Raw genomic sequence first — 13733 nt, 5'->3', positions numbered from 1 at the left:
ATGAGTGCTAGACGAGGCCAGATAAAGAGCAACTTTTCTGAGATAAAAGCCTGATCCTTCCTTACTCACCACAGGTTCAAATTTGCCCTGAAGTTTTCTTGACCCACAAGAAGGTGCGGGACCCTATCTCTGCTCCACATGAGTGCCTTCCGCTGTATCCCAGGGAGGCCAGTGAAGCTTCCTTCCAGCTCCCTGGAGAGACCCAAGGGACGCTGTGGGTGCCAGGGGAGGCCCGGGGAGTGTGCACACACTGGCAGCCCGGGAACCACAGCAGCCTGGAGGCTCAGGTGTCGGGCCCAGGAATCCACAGCTTTCATTCACTCTTTAAAGCCACAAATCTGTTCTCTTCCTTTGTGTTCCAAGTATAGGACTTTGAATCTTAGAGACGCTTTACACAAAATAGGTGGAGAAAAGGACAATTCAGAAAACATTTACTGTAATTTGATGACAGTCAAGTTGTGGTTCTGAAAGCAAAGCAAAAACAGCATTAGGGAAATTTAGGATGGAGACATTTCCTGTGTCTAGGTAAGTTATAATCCTACCACTTCAGAAAGAGAAATGCTTTTACTGAAAAGAATTAATTTAAAAAGCAGAACACAAGAACTACTGTGACTGTTCAGATGAGGAAAGTAAGCCCCCGGGGAGGGTGAGAAGCTAGTCTGGCAGCTACTGGGGGAGGGACTGAGAGCCACTGGCGTTACTGGCTTCACTCAGCAGGCCGACTGCCCCCTCCCTGAGGCCACTGAAGTCACTGGGTGGTGAATGGATAATCAAGAGGCAAACATGATTCCAACAGGGGCCAGCCCCCCAGGGCCCAAGAGGCGGGGCGGGGGGGGGCGGTCCTGAAATGGGTGCCTGGACAGGCGTCATCTTCTTGTGATGAGATGAGAGACTGAACGTGAGGACCTTCTGGCTCCTGTGTGAGCCAGCGTGGATTCAAAAAACTGCCACCACATGGCAGCAGGCACGGCTTTGCTATTCACCAGCTTCCGCCTCAAAGGCTGTCAGGACACACAGGTGCACACAGCCATAAAGCACAGCATCTTCTCCAGTAATTTCCACAACATGACCTAGCACAGCAGCAGCCTCTTCAGCAGGAGGTGCTGCTACAGCTCAGGTAACATTCTGATGATGTGGGCTTCCCGCAGCTCCCTGGTCACCTCCCACGAGTCAGGGGAATCATCCGAACGGACCCCCTTCCCAGGGCAGAGGCCTAGTCGTCGTACTGCACTTCCGCCCGCAGTTCCCTGGTGACGTAGTTGGCCAGCATCGCCAGCAGCTGCTTCTGCAGGGCCTCACTGCCCATGACCAGCATGGTCAGCTGCACGGCGTCCGTCCACTCCAGGTGCCTGATGATGGCAGTGGCTTCGTTAAAGAGCTTCTGCTGCTCAGCAGGCGGTAGCTCCATTATGATCTGAGGAACCGGCTTAAACTGTCCACTCGTCATCCAGGCACCTAACAGACCCCCGACGGCCCCCCCTAGAAAACAGGAAGGACTCAATTAGTCGGCCTTATTCATAAATGATGGCCACGGGTTCTCGCTGAGCGCATGTCCACTGTCATGATGAGCGAGCACATTCATGAGCGGGTCAGGACGGGCTCAGCTTCAAGTCTGCCCCACCAGCAGGGCGGAGGGCAAAGGTTTACGTGGTCTTTGATCCATTTGGCTCAGATAATTGACACTCACACATGCCCTCTCCAAAGCTCTGCGCTCATGGTGCAACACGAAGCATCTCGCCCCGAGAGCTATGCTAACTAAAATCCTCTTCATGGGCTGAAGGTTTCCATGCTTCCATAAAAATCTCTCTCACCTCAAAGGAGAGGGCTGAGAAGAAAATGCATTTTCAGGGAGAACCATCTCAGTGGTAAGGCTGAGTTTCCTCCACTGGGTGGCTAACATGTGCCTGAGCCCTGAGCTTTGAAATTTCTAGTGGAACCACATGGTTCAGGGCCCTGGGGACAGCGACAAATGACAAGGTATTTTCTCTTGAAGCAATGTTTTTCATATAACCCTTCCAAAGTTGCATGATGATAAATAACAAATTTAATGTATTCAACTATTTCTTTTTCTGCTACCCCAAAAGGGCACAAACATTACTTTTATATGTAAATTTATTATTATCAAAGTTAAAGCATGCTATCTTGGGACCAGAAGAGTCCCAAGTTCAATGGAAAATTCTATTTAAGCAGGTTAGGTGAAGCCTGCTCCAGGAAGATGTCCTAGGGAAAGGGTCTCAAACTTCAGTGTCTACAGGGCCCAGGCAGGTAACTGAAAGGAGTGAAGTGGGCTGAGTGGGACTGTGGTGACCTGGAGAGTTAGGTACGTGTCTAAAGGAGGAGTGGCCACTGCAGCCAACTGCTGCCACATGGAATACCAGGTCTGTATCTTTTAGAAGTCTTACAAGTTTTAAATATTGGTGATCAGATACTGAAAAAATGCAGGCTGGCTGGACTTGGTGACCTTCTTCAAAAGAGAAGAGTAGGAAAGGGGAAACAGTGACTCTGTAGTGGAGAAAACTGACAGATATGCCACTAGTCCGGTGATCAAGTTGATCAGCTGATCAGGTGATCAAGTTGAGCATCTCAAGGAGGTCCTATGGATGCCACGTGTCCCTGGAATGTGTGACGAGAAGCGCCACGGTATTCTGCCCAAAGATCCACAGTCTACTCATGAGAAGGCCATCAGGCAAACCCAAACTGAGAGGAATTCTCCAAAATACCTGACCAGTATTCCTCAAAAGTATCAAAGCAGCAGAAAGCAAGACTGGGGACACCCTCAGAGTGGGAGAAAGCAACTGACAAGGGATTAGTCTCCAACATATACCAACAGCTCATGCAGCTCATTATTAAAAAAAAAACAAACAAAACACCAAACAACCCAAACAAAAAGTGGATGGAAGATCCAACTAGGCATTTATCCAAAGAAGATACACAGATGGTTAAAAAGCACATGAAAAAATGCTCAATATCACAAATTATTAGAGAAATGAAAAGTCAAAATGACAAAGAGTGATCACCGCACACTGGTCAGAAAGCCCATCATCAAAACATCTACAAACAATAAATGCTGGAGAGGATGTGGAGAAAAGGGGACCCTCCTGCACTGTTGGTGGGAATGCAAACTGGTACAGCCACGGTGTGCTGCGTGCTGTGCTCAGTCATGTCTGATTCTTTGAGACCTCATGGACTGTAGCCTGCCAGGCTCCTCTGTTCATGGGATTTTCCAGGCAAGAATACTGGAGTAGGTTATCATTTCCTTCTCCAGGGCATCTTCCTGACCCAGGGATTGAACTCGCATCTCTTATGTCACTGAGATATGAGTTACCACTGTGCCAAATAGTCACTATGGAGAACAGCATGGATGTTCCTTAAAAAACTAAAAATAGAGTTACCATATGATCCAGCAATCCCACTCCTGGGTATATACCTGGAGAAAACCATAATTTGAAAAGATACATGTGCCCCCCCCCACCCCCCACATTCACTGCACCACTATTTACAACAGCCAGGACATGGAAGCAATCTAAATGCCCATCAACAGAAGAATGGATAAAGAAGATGTGGTACATATATACCACAATGGAATATTACTCAGCCATAGGAACGAACAAAACGATGCCATCTGCAGCAACGTGGATTGTCGTACTGAGTGAAGTCAGTCAGAAAGAGAAAGACATGTATCATATGATACCGTTTATATGTGGAATCTAAAAAAAAAAAGTACAAAAGAACTTATCTATAAAACAGAAATAGAGTTACAGAGGTTTTCTACTACAGAAATAGAAAAGAAACATGGTTACCAGAGGATGAGGAGAGAGAGGGATAAACTGGAAGACTGGGACTGACATAGACACCCTACTCTCTACAAAATAGGTAACTAATAAGAACCTACTACTCTACAGCACAGGGAACTCTACTCAATACTCTGTCACGGCCTACATGGGGGAAAAATAAAGAGTGGAAAAAATAATAATAAAACTGGAGAGACTAAGGAGACATGAGGATTAAGTGCAACGTGTTGTCTTGAGCTAGACCTGGGGCAGAAAAAGACCTTGGACGCAGAAACTGATAAAATCCAAGTATAGCCTGAAGAATAGTTAACAGTAATGTTAGGGTGGGTTTCTTAGTTTTGACAAGTGTGCTATGGTTAATATAAGATGTGAACATTAGGAGAACTGAAACTGGATGAGATATACATGGAAATTCTTGGCATTATCTTTGTAACTTCTCTGTAAATCTAGTATTATTCCAAAATAAAAAGTTTACCCAAAAGAATGCAGTCTGAGCCAGAGAGAACCCATTGCAGGCTGGACGCAGCCATCAGTAAGTAAATCTTGCAACATTTTAGGAAAGCAAGCGTGGAAGCACCTGGTCGCACACACCTCCTAAGATGCAGGAGACTGGCCAGCTTCATGTCTTGGAGGCTGAACACTGCCCTGGACAGACTTCCCCCTACCCTGAAGGGAAGGAGCATTCCAGGGAGGGAGGGAGGGTCAGTCACTTACAAGTTTTAGTGAACTTTCCCCCATGACACCAGTGAAACGCTTAGTGCTGACAAGAGTTGCACTCATCTGCACTAAACCTTTATGAGAACATCAATATTTGATTTAGAGCAGCACTTAATGCAAAAAGTCGCCAGGAAATATCGACCAAGAAATCACCAACTCTTTGGAGAAGAGAAAATTCCTTTGTTTTCTGGGTAAAATGATGCTCCGGCCAAGGACCTAGGGGCTGCAAGAAGCCAATCCCCAGGGTTCCCTTTGCCGACAGCTTGTCCTCTACCAGCTTTTGCTCAATCTGAACAAAATATGTGCTCCCAAAATGGCATCTGGGCACAGCTATGTGATAAATGATCCCAGCTAGCCCTTTCTGAGCACATCAGATGGGGTGGGACAAAGAAATAAAGGATGTCACTGAGGAAGATGGCAATGGTCTTGTCTCCTCCCCCATGGGAATACTTCCTGGATGGCAAGAAGCTGAAGTCAGGACTCACTAACTCACAGAGTTTGGAAATGGAAATATATAGATGGAAGATCTAGGGTCACCCACAAGCTGATTTTTTTCTCCTCAGTGTGGCCTCAGCTTGATACAATGTCCTCGAATGTCAATCCTACTCCAGGAGAGAAGAGGAGAGCAGGAAGCCTTTCCGGTGAGCTGGGACACAGAAGCCAATCTCAGAAGAAAAGCAGTCATCTCTCTAGCCTGTATTCATGTGAAGACTACAAGCCACATAGAAAGGGCTTCCACCAGCCTGTGAACTTTCTCAGGCCCTGTATCCCCAGCACAAAGGAGGCATTCAGTATGTATTTGCTGAGCCCAGGGTAGCAGACCTAGCCCTGTTTTGCAGGGTCCATCTGACATACCCCAAGGGAAACCTTATCTGGCCCCTCCATAGATCAGGCCTGGACAGCAGCCAGCTCTTTGACAACACCCCCAACCCACAGTTCAGACCACATAGGAATTCTTTCTGGTCCTAATCCAAAGGAAGCAGCTTCATTCTAGCTACAAAGAATGATGGGAAGATCAGCCAAACTTTCATTTACTGCCAGAAACAAGTTCCCAAATAGAAGCAGGTGATAAAAGAAGGGGCAGGGATGATGACCAGCTAGGAGCTAGCTTGTTGCTTTCCCTGAGCTGGACTGCTTGCTTTCAGACTAGGGAAGCACTCTGAATGAGTTCATGTTCTGTGGCTTTACAGCATCACCCCTCAGTAGGTGCACAGCAAATCTCAGCTTCCTCTCTGGATGTCTAATGGTGATGAGGGGAGGGAGACTGTCCAAAACCCGGGACACCCTGAAATCCTCTGGCTCTAGGACACATTCCGGGAGAAAGGTGTCCTCCAGCCTTTATAACACAGATGCCTTTTGAGAGAGCCCTGCACTTCTGAGGCATTCACGCAGAAGCTGGAGTTGGTAACAGGACTGATTATGTGCCCAAAGATCGCTTCACAGAAGTGACCTCAACTCGACAAACTTCTCACACAGGACAGAGGCTTTTACGATGTCTCTGTGGTTTCAAAGGCCTTTTCCCAACAACTGCACTGTCCCTGTGAGGCATCTGCACTTACCAACGGCTAGTCCTGGTGGACCGCCCACCAAGCCACCAACGAAGGCCACGGCCCCAGTGACTAGGGCGCCCCTCCCGGAGTGCTTGACGGCCGCCTTCATCTTCCTCTCCTCGGAGATGGAGCACAGCAACCTCATGATGTCCTCCACCGCAACGGGCATCGCGGCAGACCTCGGGGTAAGCGTTCCTAAGGACAGTTGCAATGAGTGAAGGGCCTTTCCACCCAAATGTTACTCTTCCGAAAGTTTTAAGGAAGGTTCCCCATTTTCGGTAGAGAACAGGATCTCTGCCATGTGCAGGATGGACAGCACCACCAGTCGTGTGGCAAATCCTTTGCCAAACAGAAAGCAGGGCAGCATTCAGTTATTAAGTAGACAGGATCAGCAGAGAGGGTGAAAGGTCTTCTCTGCACTCTAACTTCTGATTTATGATAGATTAAGGAACAACCCTGCCCACATGCTCTACCAGTTCATCATGAGTGATGCAATTCTGAGCTCTCTTGTGTCAGGGCCCTTCAGCTAGCCCAGGCAATCCCCACCCACAAAGCTGGGCAGAGTGCACAAGTCCCAGTGCTGGGTCCACTTCTGTGTGACAGGGCACCTCAGCTTCCGCCAAGCCAGAGAAGGGGGAAGCACGGACTCTGTAACCACACAGCCTTGTAGCCACGGGATGACCCAGCAGAGTGGCAGGTTTCTCACCTGTAAGATGAAGATAAACCACCTACAGACTGGATTCCTACAAGGTGTAAGCAGAATGGATGCAAAGTCTCACCTGGAGCAAGACTGTTAACACGGCAGACTCTCAGACATGATGGTTCTAAATGAACATTCTCTTCCTAACATATACCAATGGCTTCAACAAGCAACCACTCAGAGTCAATCCAGTTCTACTCATGGGATATTAAAGGCAGGGGCAGGATGATATGGTAAGATGAAACGACCAGAGAGTAAAAGAAATCAAAGAATTCCATGTGGATGAACAGATGACAGATGGATGGACAGACTTTGGAACAATGACCTTTAGAAAAATTCTCTGGGGTCAGGAAACTGTTTGCCACACTAGCAGCAAAAAAACAGGCAGGGGCAAGGGTGGAGGTAGGGCAGGCACTAACTACCCCAGGGTTGGTGGGAATGGAGAACCTTGGCACTGATGGGCCATGTGGCAGGACAGGAAGTAAATCAAAGCAGCAACGAGCAGTGCTTCTTTTTCCAGCTTTGGCTGGGCCCAAGGCTTTGGTGGGCACCTTCCTCTCTCACCACCACTTCCCTTTTCAGTCAAGGCTGTGAAACACAGACATTTACAAGGAATTTAATTATGGAAGTTTGGAGCAGAACCTATTGTTCAACATCTTTTGGATATATGAGTTGTTTTTAAACCCAAGGAAAAACCACAATTGCCCTAATGTAAAATTATCCTCCCAATTCTGAGAGAGAACTCTGAGCCTTTAGAACAAATTTGTGAATCTACACCAGTCAGAACTTCTTTGTAGACCCAGGGGAGGTCAGTGGGATCCTCTTCTCCAGGCCCTGAAAATGTCCCCTCTTTTTCTTTTTAATATTCTTTTTATTTTTTCCCCATGCTATGTGGCATGGGGATCTTAGATCCCCAACCAGGGATTGAACCTGTAGACCCTGCATTGGGAGCTCAGACTCTTAACTACTGGACCATCAGCAAAGTTCCTCCTTTTGATATTCTTGATATCAGTGATTTTCCACCAGCACTCAGGAGTCACTGAAGACCTTGTTAAATACTACCCATACAGGTAGGGTGAGATTCTGTATTTACAAGCCCCCAGCTGAAATTCTGCCCTCACTTTTGGACAGCAAGACTCTATGACAGAATGACTTAAGATGTCTGATATCTGCTACTCAGTCCTTGAATTCAGAATGCAAGAGACCCCTGTAGGGCTGCCCAAGGGACTAGAGGAAAATTCAGGTGTGCTTGTCCTTGCTCTGGCTCCCAGGTGTCCTGGATCTGCTAAAATGCCTCCTGGCTTCCAGGCCCTTCTGCTTACCAGCGGTGACCACATGTAGGCATAGCACATGCCCCAAACCCCTCCTACCTGCAAGAGAGCCCCCTTCCACCCTTCCAGAAGTCAAAAATTTTCCAGGCACAAATGTCAAGATAACATTGTAGCATTATAACAGCGAAAGAATTGCACTTAGAAATGGGAGAAGGGAGGAAGTAACCTGATTTACCCAATAGCCATGGGCTTGTAAAGCTATGCAAACAAAATGTTTAATTTCAGATACCTATTAAGATAACCAAAGGAATTAATCTCATGATAAAACCTTTTAAAAACCTAAAAATCACCCTGTAAAATACCTAGCTTAGCTCTGATTTACATCTAGCTTTTTATCTGTCAGTTTTGCAGAAAAAAGGGAGATGAAACTCAGGTCCTGGGAAGGCCCCTTGCATTCCCAGAGGCATGAAGATTCTGAGCCTTGCCATGCCTGATCTGCAAGGCTGGTTTCCAGGCCAGCACATTCTGCCCATATGCCAGGTTTTCTGCAGAATTACAGATCTGTATTCTCCAAACAGTTTCTGCACAGCAAGAAAAGGCATATAAAAGAGGCTGGAGATATATACCCACTTCACCCACTATGGTCTCTTAAAAACAAAACAAAAACAACCAAAACCAGCTTCCAATCTGCTCTGAATGACTTTAAGTCAAAACCCACCGGGACTAATGAGGCATCATTGTGCAAACACCACTTTTAACCTCCACTTAGCCCAGTTGAGCCGGCACAAGGTTCAAGTCCAGAGTATGACTAGTGGGCCAGCAGGTGTCATGGTGTGTGGGAGGGGAGGAGAAGTGGCCACTTCTCCAACTCCATCTGGGTTCAATGGATCCACATCATGAATAACCAGTGGCATTGTGGCTGCCTCTATCCAAGAGACCGCTGGTTTAATTTCCTTGTAAGAATCATTTTAGAAGCTGGAGCATCAATAGATTCTTGTTGTGCAAGAAAAGTTTGCAGCACCATCTCCTGCTGCTGCTACTGCTAAGTCGTGTGTCCGACTCTGTGCGACCCCACAGATGGCAGCCCAACAGGCTCCTCTGTCTCTGGGAGTCTCCAGGCAAGAATACTGGAGTGGGTTGCCATTTCCTTCTCCAATGCATGAAAGTGAAAAGTGAAAGTGAAGTTGCTCAGTCGTGTCTTGACTCTTAGCGACCCCATGGACTGTAGCCTACCAGGCTCCTCCATCCATGGGATTTTCCAGGCAAGAGTACTGGAGTGGGGTGCCATTGCCTTTTCCGACCATCTCCTGAGCCCCTGCTAAAAATCTCAGCCTCCCAACTTCTCCAGGGTTGCCTGATTGAGGAAGAAAGCCAGTCTCGTTTTTCCTTCTCCCACCCCAGCTACCTTAGTAAGTGGCAGAGAAGTGGGTGAAGAAGGACGAGGCAGCAGCACTGTTGGGACAGACCTCAATGGGGTGGGAGGGTGCCCCCCTCCACACCCATATCACACCTATTTCAGAATCAGATTTGTCCACGAAACAGACTTGGGTCACAGGAAGTCCATCTGCCAGCCACAGGGAAGGCAAATGCCAACGTGAAGCCCTGGTTTCTTGCAAGCACCCAGGCTGGTCTGCTGATTATAGCACGGATCTGGGGGAGAGGGAGATGAGCCTGGCCCTGGGACTGCAGCCTGGCTTTCTGAGATGGAGCAGATTGTGAGAGATGAGGAGAGAAAGGCTGCAGAGCTAACACAGACCTCCATGCACAAAGCTCTTTTTAAAAATTAAAAAAGCAGGGCCTCTTAAGATTCAGTGATGTTGTTCATCTGCAATCCTCAGTACTTTTTACTTCTCTGGTGGACTTTATTATAAAGCTCCAGTGTGCCCTCTGGCTCCTATAAACCATGTCTTTATACCTCTCTATACCCCAGTACAGACATTGGATCCCATCAGCAAATACAGTCAGATTAGACTTTTAAAAAATGAATTAGGGGCTTCCCTAGCAGTCCCGGGCTTCCCTAGTGGCTCAGCTGGTAAACAATCTGCTTGTAATGTGGGAGCCCTGGGTTCGATCCCTGGGTTGGGAAGATCCCCTGGAGAAGGGAACAGCTACCCACTCCAGTATTCTGGCCTGGAGAATTCCATGGACTGTGTAGTCTATGGGGTGGGAAGAGTTAACACCACTGAGACACTTTCACTTTCTGGCAGTCCAGTGGTTAAGACCTCACTTTCCGGTACAGGAGATGAGGGTTGGATCCCTGGTGGGGGATCTAGGATCCCACATGAATTGAGGCCAAATAAATAAATAAAATAGTTGCTAGAATTTTAAAATCATGAGATTTCACAAACACCTCAGATTTCTAATTCTCCTGAAAAATCAAAAATACAAGCCACACGGGATCCGCCTTCTGCAGCAATCCAGGCCAGAGCTGAGCAGGGTCCTACTGCTGCTACTGCTGCTAAGTCCCTTCAGTTGTGTCCGACTCTGTGCGACCCCATAGACGGCAGCCTACCAGGCTCCCCCATCCTTGGGATTCTCCTGGCAAGAACACTGGAGTGGGTTGCCATTTCCTTCTCCAATGTATGAAAGCGAAAAGTGAAAGGGAAGTCGCTCAGTCGTGTCTGACTCTTCGCGACCCCATGGACTGCAGCCCACCAGGCCCCTCCACCCATGGGATTTTCCAGGCAAGAGTACTGGAGTGGGGTGCCATTGCCTTCTCCGAGGGTCCTACTGGAGCACACCTTATCTACCTACTTGGCCCTTGAGTAACATCCTCTCAAATTATTCCTATTTCTTTAAACAAACAAACAAAAAGGATAAAGAGGGACTTTCCTGGCGGTCCAGCGGTTAAGACTCCCCACTCCCAAAGCGGGGGGCACAGGCTTGATCCTGGATCGGGGAACGAAGATCCCACATGCCCCACAGTGCGGGCAAAGAAAAGTCAAAGAAGCTATCAGTCCCCACAAGGCTAATCTCCCCGCCCCTAAATCACTAACATCCCTTCCTCATCATCTCTAATCTGGCGTCCAAATTCTCTCCCCAGAGGGCAAGGCCAGGAGTGCCCCACCCTGCGGATATAACACCCGCCACACGCGCATCCCGGTTCCTGCGGGAAGCGACACGCGCGCACGCACACACAGGAGTTCCTGCGGGCGGAGACAGCACACACATCCCTTAGTTCCCCCGTTTCTCCATAAGGAAAATAAATGGACTAAGACCGTCTGCCCTGGTGCTGCTCCGGGCGTCCCCTTAGCTCCGGCGGCTGCTCGGGGCCCTTTACCTGCGGAGGCGGCGCCGCGAGGTCACAGGCCGGCAGGCGCGGGGACACCAGGCCTCCCCGCCGCGCGCGCAGGCCCCGCCCCCCCGCCTTCCGGCTCGTCCGCGCGGGGCCTTCCGGGGCGCCGCCCACCGGTAGCGCAGCCACCGGCCCCGCTGCTGCGCCCGCGATCCCGGCTCAGCTCTGCGAGCGCCTGCCAGGATGGGGCGTCTGGAGCGGGATCGCTGGGGCCCCGAGGCCGCGCGCAGCCCTACCATCCACCCGCTCACACCCATACTAGGTCGGAGTTCCTTTAGTTCTTGCTCAAGCCCGGGGGCCTCCTGGGAGGCCCTCTCTCGCTTTGGCCTTTCACTCAGGACCGAGACGCTCCCCCACCCCTCGGGTCCCGGCTCCGGAAGGAACACCGCGGCCTCGGCGAGGGGCTAAGTTAATATTCGGTCCATGTACCCGGCAAAGTCAAACGTCAGCCGGCCGCAGTGCAGACACCGGCGGCCTCTCGGTCTGGGGGTTTGAAAAGATCTTGCGCCCCTTTGCTCCTGGGGTTCCAAGGAAAGAGGAGGTCCAGCTTCCAGGGAAAAGCTGAGGTTGGGGAGCCTCCTGGGAGGTTGCAAAGGCGTGAGGGAGGCAGGTAAGAGAAGGGCCAGGGGATACTTTAGAGCGGCACGTGGAGGAGCCTTCTACCAATCTCCTCCAACCCCCACATACAAGGGCTGGCCTGGACCCATCTCAAAGCTGAAAAAGGCTTCTGGGGGATTTCCATGGGCTATTTCCTTCAATCCTGCAGCGTAGGCCTGGTTCCCATTGCCATATTACAGATAGGAGAAGGGAGGCACCAAGGCTCAGAGAGAGTGATCTACCCAAAGCCACCAAGGTAGGGAGTGTCAGGGTCCAGACTCCATCTTGGGTCCACCTGGCTCAAAGCCCTGCTTGTAACCGGCCCTCTGGCTTGCCTTCCAAAGTGCTGTGGGCACGCAGAGAGTAGACCTCTTTCATACTACCAGACAATTAAAATTTTTTTTTCTGAATGGGAAAGTCCTTTGGGTGTGGCAACCCACTCCAGTATTCTTGCCTGGAGAATCCCGTGGATGAAGGAGCCGGGCGGGCTACAGTCCACGGGGTTGCAGAGTCCGACCGACTGAGTGACTTCACTTATATAGATAGATATTTCATTTTACTGAAGTATGATTTCCATACAAGAAGCTGTACATATGTGATGTATACAAAAGTTGAGTTTAGGGATGAATCTATACCCATGAAATCATCACCACCATCAAGGCCATAAGTATATACGGGTGTTTCCTTCCACCTCCTTTATTATTGCTGTCTTTTGTGTGGGGGGATGTGGTAAGAATACTTACCATAAGATCTACCCTCTTAGCACACTTCAGTGTGCAATACAGTATTGTTAGCTACAGATACTATTCTGTATAGTAGATCTGGGCTGCAGTCCATGGGGTCTCGAAGAGTCAGACAGGACTGAGCGACTTCACTTTCACTTTTCACTTTCATGCATTGGAGAAGGAAATGGCAACCCACTCCAGTGTTCTTGCCTGGAGAATCCCAGGGATGGGGGAGCCTGGTGGGCTGTCTCTGGGGTCACACAGAGTCGGACAGACTGAATCGACTTAGCAGCAGCAGCAGAATTTATATATGTTAAGTTAGTTAACTGAAACTTTGTATTCTTTATTATTTTGTTACTTCTGTTTCCACTCTGTCCCTAATGTGAGAAAAGGCCTATAGCATTAACCAGAGTACCCCTGCCACAGATAAATTCCCCTGAAATAACTCCATTTGTTCCTGAACAGGAGCTTTATGAGTTTGGGTGACTTTCCAAAACTGAAAATGAAAATTAACCAAGGAAAAGAATAGCCCAACTCCCTGGGGTGTCGCCAGGCTTGGGCCTGGATAAGATTCTCCTGTTTCTTCACAGGCCAGCTCCCTCTGGTGGCACATTAAGGAACTGGGCCCTCTCACTCCCGGAGAGATGGGGAGGAAAGGACAGGGTTGGAGGAAAATGCTAGAAGGGAAAGAAACTTCAAGGGTGGGGCCTGCTAGAGAAGGTTAGCTATAAGAAGTCCTGCAAACATTCAACCCATCAGCAACTTGGAACCTTCATTCTGATATGAATAAAGTCATAAAATGCACACACCAAAGCCCATAAATGTAACACACCATCCCACATTATAACGGCAGCCGAGCCTCCTGCAAAGTGGGTTCCATGAATGAGGAGCATAGTGGGGTCTCCATCATGGTGTGGTGACTTTCCACTGGCCCAGCATCCATTTAGTGCTTTCATAATGCTTTTGAACTGTGGTGTTGGAGAAGACTCTTGAGAGTCCCTTGGACTGCAAGGAGAGCCAACCAATCCATTCTAAAGGAGATCAGCCCTGGGTGTTCTTTGGAAGGAATGATGCTAAAGCTGAAACT

The 13733-nt window shown here is 48.9% G+C and overlaps 1 protein-coding gene across 2 annotated transcripts; it reads right to left on the bottom strand.

The window, feature by feature from the left end:
* Positions 1-6: 6 nt before the first annotated feature.
* Positions 7-11391, bottom strand: LOC104996614 (chromosome unknown open reading frame, human C19orf12). Of its 2 annotated transcripts, XM_010850891.1 has the most exons (3): positions 11310-11391; positions 6068-6253; positions 7-1479 (listed from the first exon to the last, which is right to left on the bottom strand). In XM_010850891.1, the coding sequence occupies exons 2-3, from the start codon at positions 6225-6227 to the stop codon at positions 1214-1216; spliced, it is 426 nt and encodes a 141-aa protein (XP_010849193.1). In that variant the 5' UTR covers positions 6228-6253; positions 11310-11391; the 3' UTR covers positions 7-1213. The 2 variants fall into 2 exon arrangements, with proteins under 2 accessions (XP_010849193.1, XP_010849194.1); XM_010850892.1 differs by lacking the exon at positions 6068-6253 and having other exon boundaries at positions 11310-11387.
* Between the last annotated feature and the right edge of the window lie 2342 nt (positions 11392-13733).

This window comes from Bison bison, unplaced genomic scaffold (genome assembly GCF_000754665.1).
Source record: "Bison bison bison isolate TAMUID 2011002044 unplaced genomic scaffold, Bison_UMD1.0 scf7180017864297, whole genome shotgun sequence".
In the NCBI taxonomy this organism is placed as follows: Eukaryota; Metazoa; Chordata; class Mammalia; order Artiodactyla; family Bovidae; genus Bison; species Bison bison.
The sequence above is the reverse complement of the archived record's forward strand: the minus strand, read 5'-3'. Positions and strand labels throughout refer to the sequence as shown.